Source organism: Diuraphis noxia, unplaced genomic scaffold, assembly GCF_037042655.1.
Source record: "Diuraphis noxia isolate RWA-SAM2 unplaced genomic scaffold, SU_Dnox_SAM2 contig0005, whole genome shotgun sequence".
NCBI lineage: Eukaryota > Metazoa > Arthropoda > Insecta > Hemiptera > Aphididae > Diuraphis > Diuraphis noxia.
This window is the reverse complement of record NW_028301715.1, coordinates 18,498,731-18,518,654: the sequence shown is the minus strand read 5'-3', so window position 1 is coordinate 18,518,654 and position 19,924 is coordinate 18,498,731. Positions and strand designations below refer to the sequence as shown.

The following is a 19,924-nucleotide window of genomic DNA, read 5'->3' as shown; positions in this document are numbered from 1 at the left end:
AATTTTTTATTAATTTTTATTTTCACCCAAATATATTAAGTTTTTATCGTAAATAATTAAATAAAATTAAATAGCTACTAAATTAAATAAATGCCTTATAACTATATGTAAATAAACCAATCTTATACGTATCATATAATTCATTCACCAAAATCATATTAATTTTATAGGGATGATAATTTCATTATTACCTACCTAGTTATATAAATATATAATAGTAGATAAAGCCATATCCCATAGGGTATACATGCTATATGGGATACATTTATACACCTGATTTAATAGGTATAGGTATCTAAATGATAGACCCATGGCCAACTTACCTAACCAAAAGACATCACGACGTTGTAAGTAATAGACTAAGAATTGGACATACCTGGCTTACACATCGTCACCTCATGAGACGAGAAGACCCAGACCTATGTACAACTTGTTGGGGAGCTTTAACTATTAACATATCCTCCTATACTGTCGAAACTACGCAGACACCAGAACAGCCTTGGGTATACCTGAGCATTTATATGAAGCACTTGGACCCGATCACGAAAACACTATCAAAATCATAAAGTTTCTTAAAATAATCAAATTGTATAACCTTATCTGACATTTGTATTTTTTTTTATTTTTTATTTATTTATTTTTTTTTTTTTTATCTTTTTCTCACTAACAATGCTGTAATTATATATTTTAACGTTATACCTTTATAAATGATCTGCATTGTACTTAATATTCATAAAGTTATTTAGCACCTAATTTAATGATTACATTGTACAATATGCCAATAACCTTAGTTGTTGCGGCTCTAATTAATACAAAAAAAAAAAAGTTGTCATAATAAATAACTATATCTGCCATAATTAATATACGTATAAAAATAAATTATTTATTTCTTAATACAAGTAATATAAAAAAAATAATAATTATAATATTTAAGTGTATTAATAATAAGAATATAATTAATAGTACATCAAGTTATAATTTGATGTATCTAATAAACAAAATAAAAATCTAATTTTTAAACATAAATATACATTGTAATAAATAATAATATATGTACAAAATTAAATTTGTAGTATTCCTCCTTAAGTTTTGATACTTAATAGTATGAATGTTATAGTATATTAGATAGGTACGCTGTAAAGTATAAGTGAATGTATACAGATGCTCGTCGTGTAGTGGTCGAAATGTATAATAGATACCATAATATTTTCAAAATATGAACTTCAATATATTTTTATGAAACTGCAGAGCATTCTAGAACATTAAAAACACATTACCCAAATTAGTATTTATAAATTATACACCTACTCAAATATTGTACATCTATGTGACAATATGCATTATCATTAGTTTCATTATAATGATAACCAATAAAATATGTCATGGTCTAATACTCTAATAGAATAAAAAATATTTAAATTCTATAGTGATTATACATATTATAAGATGTGTTTTGAGTTAGATAGATGCGTGCTTAGTTCACTAATTACGTAGGTATCTGGTTGACATAATAATATACAAAATATTAGCAAAAAGTCATATTATATTATTATATGAAAAATTATATCAATATTTTTATTCATTGGTAGTTAAAATTTGACATAAAGTACTAATAACGTATATACGCATACATAATTACACAAATTAATAATTATTAGTGACCTAAAATTGTTTTTAATTGAAATATAATATTATATTTGTGACAAATTAGATTCTATGTTTTTATGTACCTAGCTATAAAGAAAAATATTTTGTCAGTTTAAATTATATGTTTTCATTTACATTTTTTATGAGTTGTAAGTGAACGTGAAAAAAATAACCATTTGAAATTGTTATTGTGACAATATAATATCTCACATGTAATAAGAAACTCAAACACACAATAAAACCATTTAAAGTGCACTCAAAACAATAGGTGCAACGTGAATAAATAAAATAGAACATGAACTGTTTGGTCGTCTCAACTAATTTAGTCACGCAAGAAGTCCCAAATATCACTTTAAGGATAATGATGCATAATATTTATATAAAATTACCTACTTTAAAATCACCCACTTTATATAATCCATCTCAATCACAGGAAATAAAACTAAAATCTAGATTTTAACAAAGCCTAAGAATATCAGATATTGGTAATGGTTATAATATAACAATCAATACCTAGCAAGCTATCTGTTACGAGAGTTATTGTGCAATGTTATACTTATACAATATTATACAATATACATTAAGTATATTGTATATAATAATATGTGATATTATTCTTTTCCTTTACTTGCATTATTCAAATTGTGTGGTGATACCTATTGATCAGTGATTGATGATTTTAAGACCATAGCAAAGTTTGTTCCACTATCACAGTCCGTCATAGGTATATAGATAATTGCGATATGGTAACGAGTAATCTTGCTCGAAAATTTTATACCTTAGTCTGCTATAATAAACGCTACCGTACAAATGTTAGATTCTATACACACGTTCTGTAACCGTGGTATTCACGCCATTGTATGCTCGTGATTCACGAACGGAAAATCATACCATTTCCCGTTGGTCAGTCGAAGAAAATTATGGTCACCGGAGTGCTCCATCAAATTTACCTAACTATCCGTTTTCACGCAACGGATGATTGCATGTTGATTTATAATCTATAAGCTGTTAATATAGTGATAAACTGTGTAATGCGATGAATTTCTGCGAAAAATCGTATTCACATTCCTAACACATAAACCTGAAATTACTGGCATATATTCAAAAACCATCAAAGATAGTTTCCTCCTAAACTTTTACCCCCGTGACTATTTTCGGTGTAACAGGACATTTCCCACAAAATGTTTTTTTTTTTTTTAATGCTGACATTTTTCTTCCATATTTATTTTAAAATGAAATAATTTTTTTCATCTAATTTTGTCAAACAGTATAAGTTTCCAAATATTTTCATAAAATAAAATATTAACCACGTTGAACTCCGTTCAACATTATTCTATAACTAAGTATACCGCACTAGCATACAATATTTTCATTAGATCTGTTATTGTATTTTGTCGTAGTCAACAGGGCAAAAGTTGTAGATTTAGATAGATATAAATACTAAAATGGTTTAACAATCACAAAATTATTTAAATCAAATAATTTAATAAATTCATCAGCACATTTTAATTATAACTAATTTCTTATTTGTATTTATCACAGTTTTTACGTACTGCTCTAAACAGGTATACAGTTACTATTTACTAATATAATTGGTACAACTAGAGAAAAAATATTTAGTAATATAAGAGGTTACTTATACTAATTAGCATATATTTTCTCCAATGTATTATTTCTTAGAGTTTCGTATATTTTTCTATATGGTAACAACTTTACTTCAAATACTTTTTCAATTTTAAAATCAAATCAACTCATACTAAAAGATCCTTTTTATAATTTTAAAGTCTACTTAGATCGTGATTCGAGTTTTTGTTACTCAATTAAATCGATACTGCAGATTTTAAATATAAAACTCATGAGCATAACGTTTAGGCGTGACTAAATAAAAGACATCCCACTGTAGATGCTGTCTGCGACTTAATTACGATTATCTAAAAATATACGATTTTGATGTAGACATAACGTGGTGGAGTGTCCTAATTTTTGTTAACGTTATACACCTATTTGGCTACAATCGTAGTCCGTCTGATACTGCAGTTTGTCGGCGCGGTCGAAGCATCATTTAGACATCACGGTTACCGTTAGTTGGAGTATTCTTCACTCCTCTGCGACACGATATAGCAATAATAATAGGTATATACTTTGGCGACATTACATTATTTTAAATAATAATATCAAAACATTTTTGGATTACCCATCTGGCCACCTATATATCACCTAACTTCCTACCTATTTATCTACCTAGTACCTACAACATAGGTTAACATACTACAGTAATGCAATAATATACAATATAAGATTATTTACTATAATATTTATTACACTTACTACAAACAGAACAGCCCGATTCGTCGGATCCGTCACCGCATCCGTCCCGACCGGAACATAGTACGGCGGTCGATCGGCACCGTCCGTTCCTACATCGAAATGGGCATTCGGCCGGGCTGTGCCGATAAGCGCCGCGGACCCGGGTCAATGGCTGCGGAGGACGCGAAGCAGACGTCCTGTTTCCGACAGTCATTCGCGCACCACCGCCGCACAGGCCTTCCAACTCGTCCGATTTGTCGGTGCACGTTACTACCGCGTTGCACAATTCGTACTCCGGTAGACATTGACCGTCACCGCACTGGAACGTATACGCCGGGCACCCTAAAAAATTTAATACAGATCAATGAATATTACCATTCATTCATTATTCATTGTCTGGTATAATGTTATACCCTATACTATAGGTATAACCAGTGCTGTAGACTGTAGTGGAGGGTATACGACGGTATACGCCGTATACTTTCTGGTTATTTCTAATAAACTCCGTATACCCGCTGATTAAGGTCGTATACTCTCTGTTGTAATGAAATTACCAAATAATATAAATATAAAAGTCATTAGATTATTATTAATATTGAAAAGAAATATTTAACAAAATCGGAATCCAGACAACATTTATGGAATATTTTTCAATAAATTTATTTAGAAAAAAATGTTTAGTTTTAATTTTAATTTTCACAATTAATGTATGTGTGTTGTGGTATTTACCCTCTACCAAAGTATTCGATCAGATTAAAATTAAAATAAAAAATTGTATTTCTAATTTTAATTTATACAATTAATATAATATGTGTATTGTGTTATTTACCCTCTACCAAAGTGATACCTAATGATAGATATTGATAGTATGAATGTTTAATATTATAACTCATAGTATACCTTCTGCTTTTTTTAGAACTACAGCACTGGGTATAACTATAATAATTATACTTATTACTAATAGGGCTCGGATTTTGTAGCAAATGCTTCTTTTGAGGGGAGTGTGATAGAAAGATAATTCTTATATATAAATACGTTTTGAATCGTTCTGATTTTAATGAAGTAAACTTTTTTTTGCTTTTTTCCACAAAATCTGCTTTTTATTGCTTTTCCTCCTATTTGGTTATTTTTTCTTGATTTTTACGTATTTTTCTTGAAAACTTAGCTTATTTCTATGTATATTATACGTCTTGGACTATATTATTATTACCAGAGATTATAAAACCAGTGAAAAAACCAGTAATACTAAATATATGACTGATAAAATAACTGTCGTTATTGTGCCGAAATAGTTTTATCTACAATTATCTATAGTTGTATTTACGACTCAAGGAAAGGGAAAATCATCTGAATTATACCTACGTATTTTTATAGCACGTTCTAATACTTTAGTTGGTTGGTAAATATCAATTGATAATCACTAATGTATAAACGTATAGTGTTTTTTTAATATTTAATTTTATGGGTAATTGAAATTTGCTTTTTAGAATTAAATTAATAAATGCTTTTTAAGGATTTATTTTGCTACAAAATCCAAGCCCTACTTATTAATTATACTAAGTATTTTGAATCTTTAAGCTACCTATATTCCAGCTGGCTATTGGTAACATTACTAATATTGGTAAACAGTAGGTATTCGATGTGGGTATATTATATGACATGAATATTAAATTAATAAATTAAATTGTTTTCACTTTTCTTAAGATAAACGTTAATAGAATTTTTCAAAACCGTGAAAATTTACAAACATTTTTGTAGGTAGTGTAGATACCAAATTAAAAATACGTATTGTTTTTATTTTTGTACCTAAGATTTTAAAATGTAATACAGTTTCTCATGATCTTTTTCTTATATAAATTTAATAAAAAAGTTAATCCCATATTCATTTTTTATGAAGGACAAGGCTTGAATTTAAAACTCTGACGTAATTTATCAAAATCATGAAATATTTTGTTGTCTGACCGTCCCTCCAATAATGGTTTTTCATCATAATATGATATAAACAGTATATTATACAATGATTTACTATTGAATTCAAATTTAACACATTCATTACAGTGACCTACTCTGTGGTGACGTTTACCGGCGCACGGATTTCCTAGATAGAGAATGATAGGATGAGTTTCGAAGAATTATACGCAAAGATGCTTGGAAAATGGTTAAAATATGTGTTTATTACTACAAACTATGAATAACTATATCTAACAATTATTATTACTTATTAGTTATTACTTAGATTTTCTATTTAACAAGAGAGGTTCTGTCTTCTGTGTGAATGATTCTGGCTTAACTACTGCTCAAGGCGACCGTGACCATGGGGTCTGCCTGTGCAACGGCCAGGATGGGAATAAAATTGCTGGATCAGTAGATTCCCTCTTGAGCGTCCGGTCCCGTAGTCACGTACGCCAGTATAGGTACATATTATCATATTACTCTAATGTAACCATATGCTAAGCTTATGTATATATATATATATATATATATATATAATATATATATAACAGTTATATATCAGGGGCGATATCGAGGTGCACTTAAAATCTACTATACAGCAGAGCGGTAACCGGTAACCGACTTGTTTTATATTAATGTACCTACACAACTATATATTATATTCTCTAAATACACATTTTTTACAAACTGGATTTACTCTTCCTTGAAGAAAATTAAACGATGGTTGTTTTATACGTTACGTTACTACATCTAGCAAATTTGGTAATACGTAAATTAATTAATATGTTTATATACCGTAATTGTGAACGGTATGCGTGCGTCTTTTAGGTTAGGTTAGGATTGAACTGTGTTTACCGTTTACCTACCTTAACACAATAAATAAAGTGCAAAAATAATGATAAATAGATATGATTGCCAAAAATTGTAAATAGTTGGTAACTATAGGTTTTTTTTTATTTTATTTTTAACTATAATATGGTTTTACCTTTATGTTCAAATGCGTTACAGCCCTCTTCGTCGTCCCCGAGTGGGCAGTTTTTCACACCATCACATCGCGTTGATCTAGAAACGCATAAATTCCTTGGACCTTTGCCAGATCGACAAGCAAACGTGGTACTTGGACATTGCTGATTACCCGAACATTCTTCATCTGAATTATCGTCTTCCCCACAATCGCCTGTTCGGCCATCACATACAAAGAACCAACTAATGCATTTTCCACTAGATCGACACTAAAAATATCATCAATTAAATTCTTAAATTCTGGCCATTATTTAGTGTTTGATATTACGATTATTATTATATATATTATGTTCCATTATTTTACGAGTTTTATAATAAATAATTACTATTATATTGCAGATAACACCAATTCGGCGTATTTTGATAAAATATATTTACTTGGAATGTATTTTGTAAGCAACCTCGAGTTTTCGCTGAACACTGATGAATTGTCTTATTGTTTGTGAAGCAATCACAAATTCCATGTAGGCATCTTGAGTTTTCATCATTTCGCATGCACTGAGCATCGCTAACACACGGAAATCCAAGACTAACTTTGGTTTCTTCCTTACCTAAAGTTACACAAAGAAAGAAATTTTATTTTATTCATCTTTTTAAATACTCGAATTTCCATATTTAGTTTTACCTAATAGGTAAGTTGTTATACACAATTAATATTCAAATACAATCCGGGGTCTAGAATTACCTGTATTACTAATTGGTTTCTTATGCACTTTTGTAGATGAGTTGTTAACAACCGTTTGACTTTTAGTTTGTGAATCTTTTAATGGACTTTTTAAGTAAATTTTGATTGGTGACGGCGTAGGCACTATAGAAAATTGAGGTTTAAATGTTATATTCTTCGGTGCAACTGTTGTGTAGTTGAGAGAAATTACAGATGTCTGAGTGTTCGTCACTGGAACGGCAGTAAATTTTAAACCATTATTCGTAGTCAAATTTGTTTTTATAATGGGCCGCTTTAGAGGAGGCATTTGTAGTTTATTGACTGGTTGTAATGGCTTCATTGTTGAGGTAGTCGTTGTGAATCGTAGATCATCTGTTTGCCAAGGTCGTTTTTGGTACGGAACTTTTTTCATAAGATCTGGTTTATTAAATGGGTATTTGAACACTGAATTATTAGGTTTAACTAAAATCGAATCTTGTCCTTTATATATACAGTTCTGGGAAGCAGAATCACAAATGCAAAATCCAAACACACCAGGCATAGTAAACTGGCATCGGTTATTTTCATCAGACAGCGCACAATGAGTGTCACTGTAACACACTTCTCCCAATTTGGCAGCTGTAAAAAATATTAACGGCGTGAAATAGTATAATAAATCATGACTATAATTAACAACTTTAATTTTACTGAATAATCAAACGTTTAAATTTATTGATATAATAGTATATATACCTATATAATATACATTATTTTAGTCCCAAATGTTTGTATCAATATTTTCCACTTATTTATATATATATATATATTTATTTATTTATAAAATAACTTTAATAAAAACGACTTTTTTAAATTAGGTTAAGTTGAAAATAAAATAAGTAAAAGGCAAAGAAAATGAATAGCAATAGTTGTTTAATAAGGAAGATTATTTATTGGTTTTCTCTGTGGAATTGTTTTTACCAATTGACAGTTTATGCTGTTTTGGTCATAGATGCAAATTCAAATGTTAAAATAATATTTTAATATTTATTTTTCATTCATAAGAATCAAAACTGGTTGATTTGAGATTTAAATATTTATTTAAAATCTATCCACTACCTCACTCATTTCTAGAAGGTTAAAAAGAAAATGGACAAGAGACCTGCATAATGCATAAAAAAAAATTAACTAACTAAAAACTAGAAAAACTAAATTAAATTTCTGGTCAGGGGGCACAACTGGGAGCTTCCTAACTTTCCTATTAATGTTATTTATGTCAAATTATGCATGTCACCACACTTACTCATTATATCTTTGTCTCGTAAAGATTGTAAATATATTTTTAAAAATAATAAAAGTATTTATTTTGATTAATTTTCAAGTAATATATAATAATAGTAAATAGAAAAAAAATCCGGTATAATTATGTAATACAATATTACAATATCAGTAGTATAATTTATTCTCTTATTGAGTATACACTGAGTATAGAATAAAGTTAAAATAGGTATATATAGTTTTTTTCGTTAACTACTAACACTAATAGTTAAATCGTATGGTGTTCAATATAGAAAATACATCTAAAATATGGTCCTAGTGGGATGTCCTACAATAGGATTCCTTTAATCTAAACCATATCGACGAAGACATTTTTTTTAAATCGATATAATAGAATCTGGCAAACCAAATTATTATACTGTACATAATATTGATAGTTTAAGATGGAAATATATTTTTCAGGCTAATAAGAGTTTATTGCACTTTGAATTTAAATTTATGGCGAAAAAATGTTGGTCTATAGACGTATATACCATTTTTCCTTTCAATGAAACTATAATAATTTAAATCCCTTCTCGTGTAATACAATAACTACCTACGTACACATACTGCTATCAAGAACAATATAAAGTCTCACATAAGAGGTACGGCTACAACAATGACCTCCAATAATCCGTACACGTACGCGTGTATGTATAATGTACATATTACACACCTGGAACGTTTGAGTGTTATTTTTTTTTTTTGACGTGGATCTACAATCTGTTATATATTATAAAAGCATTATAAATGAAAACTAACGGGTTCCTATATGGCTATATGTTAATGAACGACGTCAATGAACCAATGGATCAGGAAAATCGTAGTGTACGTTTTTCACGCGAATAAATTATATCTATATTTACAGTTTGGCAACCTATAACTACTAACGTTTAAAATGAAATGATAATTTTTATTGTTTTAAAATGACACACGTAATTATTAATTAAACTTCACAAGAATATTGAGTAGATGGAATTGCGTGTAGTAGGCAATGAAAATTGAATTTTAATAATTGTTAACTTCAAGATATCATGAATTTATGAATAAAACGCAATTATTTTGGCCACTGCTCTGAAATATATTCGCTAAAAAGTATATACAAACTATACAATAAAAAAAATAATAATACATTTATTCATATTTATTAATATATTATTCAAGTTTCATTTTTCCGGTTTATTAACTTAAAACTAAATAATTATTTTTTTCGAAAAAAAAAATAAAATAAGATTTACAGTTGAATTTTAAAAGATTTATTAATATTTTAGGAAACTTGTTTGTTAAATAATTTTACTTACGAGATAAACATGTATGTCTTCGATACTGCCAAAATTTTGATTCACATTCGCATACATTATTGAAGCATCTACTATTAGCCACTTTCAATGAACATTGCTCATCCACAACACACTCAAATCCTAAAAGTGTAGCTGTAAATTCAAAAATATTAAATTAAAATCAATAGCGAAAACTTTTTTTTTATTGGACTACTTTTGGACAACATAATAGAAATTAGGTCTTCCAAATAATTCGCAACATATAATAGGTACATACATATTATATGAATCAATCGTATATAATGATAATTTAATTATCCAACAAGGATATTTTGCCTGAGGCTTTTATGAAAGGCGCCATGATATAACGAACAATACTAGTTTTTATTACTTCTGAACAATAAGAATATGTCCCTGTTCTAGATTTTATCATCGGAAACTAAATTCACTCTAAAAACGCAACGATAAGAATTAATATTAAGTATAATATTTTATATTTGAGTTAATACTTCTGAAATTAAAATACTGAATACTATAAAAAAAGAGGTAACAGTTTATAATTTTTAGTTTTTCACTTAAACACATTCTCAATTTTTATTTTATTTTTTATTCGCATCTAATAACTTATATTTACAAAAATTATTACCATTAAAGTTATAGAATATTAAATACTAAAATTAAATTTTTCATTTTTCAACAAGTAATGGTAGTAATAGGTATATATTAAAATAAATCATAAATGATTATCATAATTAGTTTGAAAATTTAAATTCATCCAACTTATAAAATATCATCTTAGTAATCATTAATTTTGTTTCTCATTATTTTATTTTTAATAAATTCCTTTGAACAAATAATTTGTTTAATGCAACTTAAAAATCAACAAGATTAAAATATTTAAAAAACTATATTTGTAAAAATATTTAACTTACTATTGTCTATTAGGACTTGTTATATTAAATACAAAAAAAAAAAATTAAAATTGTACCTATAAAGTATAAATATTATTCTATTTTATTTTATTTAAGTAAAATAATTTAACTGTAGTCGTTTATTGACAAAAATTACACAATATTGTGAATTGTGATTTCTTATTGTCTTTATAAGGCAATTAATTAATATCTTAATTTTTAACAAGTTAAAATGTAGTAGCATTTTAAATATACTAAGAAAAATCAATTTATCATATAAAAAAGGAACTTACACTGTAAACATGTATTGTTCATTCGTGCGTAGTATGGTAAACAAGAACAAACTCCATGGTGACATCTGCTAAATTCTGTGTCACATTCTTGATTAGACAAACATATTTCACCTAATTTTACTCCTAATGTTCGTCCGGGAAAATTCTGTGGATAACAAATCAAAAAAACGGGTAAGTCAGTGGATGTCGTTGTGATGTACAGTAGGTTACAAGTGAGTTACTGAAATGGATGGTATTAAATTTGAATTTAATGATATAATATCATGGCATACGAAAAACAATTTTTAGTGGAGACGGTTTGTTAGTCTAGGATATGTTTTATAATATTAATTATACTGTTATTATTTCAAAGAAAAAAAAAAAAATGAAAATACCTATAAAATAAATTCCAAATTAATCAAATCAGATTCATTATATACCTGACTCACTCTGCAGTCATTCATAGTAGGTATATACAATTTATTATTAAGTATTAATATAAGTCATTAACTATTAATATTGAAATATAAAGTATACTCTAGAAATTTAAGTACCCACGAATAATATTTTTAAATTACAATATAACTAAAATTGATACTCTTGATTATTTAATATGTAATTTCATCCAAATTTGAACTATAACTATTAAAAAAAAACTTTATTGGTATAGTTTTTAGATTTTTTTTTGTAGAAAAATTAACTACTTAAGTGGAAACTTGTTTTAAATTTTAGATTCTTAGCTACAACGTAAACGCTTAATACATTTTTAACAACTAAAGAATTTGTAAATTTTATATTAAATACATTTTGTCAAAATTTCAACTAACTTTAAATGGTAATAAAATAAAGAAACAAATTTCAAATGTTCGTAATTTTTACGTATTTTGTGAAAATTCAAGTTTTCAGTGAATATTAAAAAAATTGTGACATTGTATTTTTAATATTTTTTAATTATCATTATGATTATATATAAGGAACTTTGTATACAATATTTAAGCTTTTTTACCCAACGAATAAAATTGTATTGTCATTTATAAAAAAAAAAAAAAAACTAAAAAGATTGAAAATTGAAAATTTCTATAAATAACTTAAAAAGATTTGAAATATTTTTAAAATTTGATCAAGTATAGAAAATACCGATATAAACATTCAATGAAAATTGAATGTGTCTACGGTAATTTGTTATAGAGTTACACCAATATCTAAAATCGATTTTCTCAAAAATTTATTTTTCTTAATTGTATTTTTTATTTTTCCCGGTGCTTTTGAAAACTACTTGGATTTTAAAGATTTAACTTCCCCAATGCACCAACTAGATTCATTTTTCAACCGGAAAAACTACTAAAGTTAAAAATCGAAGTACTATTTCGACAACTTATCGTATACACAGACAGAAAAAAAACACACACCATTGTAAAATCAATACATTCATCGTTCTGCTCAGAATTTAAAATACAATTACATGTTAAAGTTTTTTAAATAGTCCCAATAATTGAAGAACATATCAAGTAATTATTTTACTAAAAATTAAATAAAATGTTCATGCTTAAAGCTTTACTTTTATCCTAGAGAATAACTTATAGTTGTATCGACTACTTGCATAGAAATGAAATGTACACATATCAGTGTATGTAAACTGTTTCAAAATCCAAGTATTATCCTATAATCACGACATTGTTTTTAAAGAATAATAATTTTAAAAATTATTAATCATCATTGATATTTTTACTTAAAATTGATAAAAATATAGTTATTACCCAGTTTTAAATTATAAGACACCGAAATTTTAATGTATCACCTTTATGAAATGAAGTGACTACGTTTAATCATATTCGACCATAAAACATAGGTGTCTAATCGTACGGCTAAACACTCGCAAATCGTTAATAATAATAAAATGGTCTTATTAGTTATTGTTACGAACGGATAAGCTTTTTCTTGGTAATATTGGATATATAGTATTCTATCTATTCAGGTCACATTTTTCCGTATACATTTAAGCGAAAGTATCAACATAAGCAAATAAAATAATACTTTTATAAGAAAAACATTGTTCAAAATGAAATTTGAATATAATATGTCTACACGTAAACACCGTACAATTTAATAGTAGGTATGTGGTATTCCAAAAAATATATACATTATATTGCATATTATAGTATTATACTATATATTATATTATATTGTGTGTAATATTGTTATTTGTATGACAAGTATAAGTGCTTAAAAAAATTGTGAAAATAACAGTAACAAATCAATTTAATAAACATTATAAAAGTAAAAGTATATAAAAACAAAATAAACGGTACATTTTTTTATAACATTTTTACCATGCAATGTAATTTCAAAAATCCGTAACTATCATGTATGTATTAAAATATAAGACACGTTAAAGACCCTCCAAACAAATCAAGGTTTAGAAAAGTCTGTAAAATCTGAAAAATAACAGTATTTATACAACACAACAAAATAATAGATAAATAATAGTATATTAGCTAGATTATCATATGTCATATACATACGTTCCGATGCTATGGTATACGCTATGACTATACTATGATACTTATGATAAAAAAAAAACTTCTTATGTTTTTAAAGTACTTAAATATTTATAATTATATTTCATTAAATTAAATTTAGGAATCTAGTACGGACAGTTAAAAGTAACAATAAAATAATGTGATAACTGATGATTATAAAAACAATTCGTATTAAGAATTATTATTTAATAATGTGTAGTCGTGTAGGGTCTATAACGAAAAAATAAATCTTTTTATTTTAAAATATAAACCAGTCACCTCATCTAATATTTCAGACATTAACCACAATTTAAACGGGGAAGTCGCACTACAAGAATTGGAGAAGTAATGTATTAAATTATAGTCAGACAATTAGAGTATTTAGAGACACATATCCGTGTTCCGGTAACCATAGGTCTTTTAATTCATTACAGATCAAACCGGGTTGCAGTAAAATTCTTCTAATTTTGAAACAGTACATCATATTATATTTATGATAAGCATACAGGAGTTTATTGATGTAAAATAACTTTAATTTTTATAACAAATTTTTACAACAATGATGCTAATAATTGTATTAGTGATAAATTTAACATTTAAAATGGGAAATCAATAATCTAATAAATTAATATAACTATAATAGATGATAATTTTTTGTTAGTTAAGTTATTACTTATTATTAAGTAATACATAAAATAAAATACTTATAAAATAAAAATCTGATACTATTGGAAACTTAAAACTGAATTACAGATTTTTAATACTTTAATAGACTATTTACTATCCTATTCAAAAATTAGATTATTTACGCCTTTACATATTATTATGCATCACAAAAAAAATATGGTTATTCATTGTAACATCACATGTGCAACGTCACTCAGCAAACATAAATTGAATAATAAGAATCTTTCTTTATGTATTACCATTCTCACATTTCTCACGTAATACCGTATTTTAGCGGGAAAGTTACTGGCTCATATACAGACGTCCTTATGCCGTTACACCCATAGAATGTTATATACTTATATAGTTTTTGCCTATTCGAAATCGTGTTTTTTTTTTACTTTAAACATATTTTATGAACAATATTTTAACAATACAACAATACATTTGCAATATATTAGACAAAAATAGAATATATAAAAGGTACAACTCACTAAGATCTGTTTTCATAGATTCTAAGAGATATGGAAGTTATTTTACAGTTAACACCAATAAATATAATAATAGTTAAAAATAGTTAAATATAATAATAATTATAAGCCAACATGATACATGAATCATAGCTATAATATAATACCAAACCTATAATATATACTTAATAGATTATAAATTAATACATGTTGTAGAACATTTATATTATTTAACAAAATATCATTTTAATCAGTTATATTTATGGACTATAAATACAAATATAATAATTAATTGAAAATATATCTGGTTTTCAATCAACCTATTCAATGCCTAATACATTTTTGTCACGTCATTGTCACGTTGCAATGTTTGATCTATTTGTTAGGAATGGTCTAGTCCGAGACAGTCGACAAACGATACCGTAAGTGTATGGTCAAATTTAATTTAACAAAAAAAAGTAAAATGTAACGTTTACCAGTTTGTCCTAGTCTATGATTCACAATACCCGAATGTAAGATTAAAAGATATTTATTTTATAGTACAGCCATCAACCATTGTTAAATTTATTATTCTATAATATGGTAGCTGCGTGTTTAATTATAATTACATTCAATTACAGACTATATCAATAAAAATTAAAAAATGGCAAATATTTCATAATTAGATTTAACTATTGTAAAACTAATTCAAATTAACTTGAATCGAAACCATGTAAATATATAACTAAAAATATTTAATAATGTATATATCAATCATTGATACTAGAAAAAAAATTAAACATAAAAAAACCCTACAATAAAACAACTGTTATATAGATAGGTACAAAATTATATGTAATAAAGTGTAAAAACTCTAAACGATATAAAAATAATATGTGTTTTTTCTTTAAAGAAATATGATTGTAGATTATTTGCAATGGAAAATTATAAAAAAAAATTTTTTAAATGAACTTACGTGTTTTTATAATATTTTCTATTGTATAAGATAAAATATTTTAAATTATTTTTGAATCTTTAAAAAATATTTATTTTTTTCGTGCATTGTGATGTAATGCTCACAACTCTCTTTGGGAAATTTTTGTTTCGTCATAAGCATCATAAGCATTTAATTAGAAGCGTATCATACATTTTTAAAATGTAGAGAATAGTAATGATTTTATAAGTTTATGATATTTAATTTAAATATTTTTAAACATCGTAATTAGTAAATATATATAATTATAATTAGTATAGACATATTTTTTATAAAATGAAAAATCAATTAAGCAATATTTTATTCTAGAATAAATTGTGTCAACAATATGAAGTTAATTTTTATTATTATTATTATTATTATTATTATTATTATTATTATTATTAGTCCTCTATTCATAATAATAACTACCATTTATCATTACTATCTATACAAGATCAAGTTATACATTGGGTCATGTTAAAATTGTATAAATATGAAGGCAGTAACTAGTACGTACCAACTACACTTTATAAACACATACATTTGTCCAGCATGAATAGTTAGGTTTAGGTACTTACTACGAATCCATTCGTGCTTGAAGACTAAAGCTATGGAATACCATCTTTTATTCTCTTTTTAAATCTCTTATATATAGGTAGTTAACTGAAGTCATGCAAATATGTTTATTCTCTTGTATCATTATATTATGTATATCTGTATAATTAATCCTCCGTAATCATCACTAATCTTATATAGAATAATTAATTTTTACATAACCCTTTTATAATCATTTTAATATATTCATAACAACATATTATGTATATAAAAATATATTTATTGATAAACACATTTAAAAATGTACACCTAACTAAATGAATTATAATATTCAATAACAATTATTTAAAAACTAATTACTTATGCAGAATACATACAGTACAAGAACAAAGTAAATAATATTGTATACCTATTATGAATTATGACTTATACGTTATACTATTTATAACAGTTTATTCTTAACTCAAATTCTATAGTAACTATACATATTAATAGTTGATAACAAAATTACAATTCGACTATATGACTAAAGAATGTATTTAACGAGTTATTATTTTATAAATTCATGAGGTATAGGTATATAAAATGTATTCGAGTTTAGATTCCTGAACGTCTATTAGATATATTTCTACAGAGTCAAACATTATAAAATGTTATAACTGATGAGTGTTTTATGACGAGTTTGTCATTTAGAGAAGATTATATTGTATATATTATATATTATATATATATATATATATATATGTATAAGAAGTTGATCACTAGACATGGAAACATATAAATCACTATAATATCAAACATAAGAATGGAATTTATAATTATACAACAAAGTTTCCTGTAGTTCCATTTTTCATATAATATTTATAAAATGCAATTTTTAATAATCAAATATAACTTTACTATACCTATAGGTTTTAAATTTTATTGTATTAATGTTTGAAATCAAAATTGATACTTATAACTTATAAGTATGTACAATCTACAGTTTACATAAACTTTGCATGCATTTTAATTACTATACCTTCTATTTTAATTTTATCTACTTACTTTTATTACCATAATGAAACAAAAAATCTTGAAAAAATTTAAAATCATTTTATTCAAATTTTGTTATAACCGAAATTGTTTAAATAGGTGTATGATATTTTTTTTACACTTCTAATATTAAAATTAACTATATCAACTCTTTTAAAATATTCAAACAAATTTTTCGCGATGTTATCGGAGCATTCGTAGAGTGTATAATTACAGAGGTATAATACATAGTTCGTAAATACTACGACCCATTCGGTCGCGCACAACATACTGTTCGGTCAGGAAAAGTGATCACAACCTGAGTAGCCTGTGCGACATTCTGTCATCCCCACTAAATTTTCATAATAACATCTGTACTCTTTTCTCTTGAGAACAATAATAAGTATATTCAAAATGACATATTGTATTTTATATGATCGTATCACGCTGTACTTCAGTTACTATATATAGATACTTAATAAATAATATTTTAATACCAACATTAAATGTATGAAGATGTGATTAAAAAATTTATAAGCCCAAATATTCCTCCTGAAGTAATATACCATTGATATAATAAAGTTTGAATAAATAATTTTAAGAGTGTGGGTAAACAACATTCTTTAATATCATCCCACGAATAAACAAGAAAAACTCAGAGATGAGTTGCTTAATACGATTGCAACGGATACTTTACACTGATAATATAATTTATTACAAAAATAAATGTTTATTATTTAATAGGTATATTTACTACCTACATACTTGAATAACTTGAGTATTAACTACATGCTTAAATAACACAAATATGCTCAAATTTATGAATGCACTATAAATTGTGATAAAACAAATTATACTACATATCATTAAATGATTTAAATGCATTATCCGCTTTAATAAAATTTAAAAACCATATTTAATAAAAATAAAATAATTTGCAAGGTATAATAGGTATAATTATTGTAAATTTGTATTTTAAAACGGTAAATGGAAATATTTCAGGACACATTGCCGTACACTTTTAAGTAGGTATTCAAAATAATTTTTTGTTTAAATCTACATCTGAGTAAAATTTTTGTAATGAACTTGTGTTAATTTATAGCGATAAAAAATATAATAATTTGCATATACCTTAATGTACGAAAACATGGTACACAGCTTACTTGATAATATTTTTGATCAACTTAAAATTGCTCACTATTTTAATTATATATACACTTAGTACCTATATGAATATTTAATTACCAATTGTGTATATAGATACATATAATATAGGACACACATCATTCATTACTCATAAGTAATGTTATGACGAAAATTTAAATATTTTATGCAATAATATAATAGTTAATTTTGTCCATGCGCATGTTTAATTATAATTTACAACAAACAAAATAAATAATACTTCATGACTTTAATATTTTTTTTTAAATATAATTTGTATACTATTACTTACATATTTTATGTTATTTTTAATTTTATATTCTAAGTGAAGCGATGAAAGTATTAATTTTACGATATAATTTTAGACTCCGGAAGTCCTAAGATCGACACTGACATTTGTATAACCAGATAAATGAAAATAATATTGACTGGGGTACCTTTATAGATAAATAACTACATACATACCTATGTGATATGTATCATTCAACATTTAATTATTAGGTAGGTATTATAATAAATAAATTCTTGTTAAGATAATTAGAAATAATTTAGAATTACAATATTATTTGTATTGTCATCCTTGATAGTTTTACTGTGTAAATACCTTAAAATATTTTAAACATCAAAAAAAACTTAATTCACGTATCAAGTTTTTTTCAATTCAATAAATTTCCATTTTAAATCATCAAACTTCAGACAACCATCGTTAGGTTAGGTTATACGTATATTATTTTCATCAAAAAAAATAAAAATAAATAAATACACTATACGCATAATATAGCGTGAAAATGGTGTATAAAGCCAATAATGTATTCCCAAAATATACGAAAATATACGCTTTTTAATAATTAGACAAATTATAGGCTTAAATATTTAATAACCATTACTCATAATGCATCTTCATTTTGACAAAGTTATTTTTTAGCATACAAAAATAAATGTATTTAAACAATATATGTGTATATACAAACAGTTCTTAAAATTGAAAAAAATGTATGTTACAGATTAGAGATTATACAATAATATACGATATTAGTTTTAAACTAACCCAGAGGTATTAAAAGTTTTTTATACCACGTCTCCTTTGGGTGTTCACAATTTTTTGACAGCTCCTAAATTATTATGAAAAAATTGAAACAATACAAGGATACAATATATGGCCAATATTTAGGATAATAACATTGACCATATATAGTACTAGAAATAAAACTTCAAATGATCGCGTGATATG

General features: G+C 25.8%; 1 protein-coding gene across 1 annotated transcript; it reads right to left on the bottom strand.

The window, feature by feature from the left end:
* Nucleotides 1-857: 857 nt before the first annotated feature.
* On the bottom strand, nucleotides 858-17,809 carry LOC107162953 (uncharacterized). Its single transcript, XM_015510149.2, has 8 exons — nucleotides 17,563-17,809; nucleotides 11,372-11,516; nucleotides 10,189-10,320; nucleotides 7,616-8,212; nucleotides 7,309-7,481; nucleotides 6,893-7,139; nucleotides 3,976-4,296; nucleotides 858-1,254 (listed from the first exon to the last, which is right to left on the bottom strand). Exons 1-8 carry the CDS (start codon nucleotides 17,608-17,610, stop codon nucleotides 1,235-1,237), a joined length of 1,683 nt encoding a protein of 560 aa, XP_015365635.1. The 5' UTR covers nucleotides 17,611-17,809; the 3' UTR covers nucleotides 858-1,234.
* Nucleotides 17,810-19,924: the final 2,115 nt, after the last annotated feature.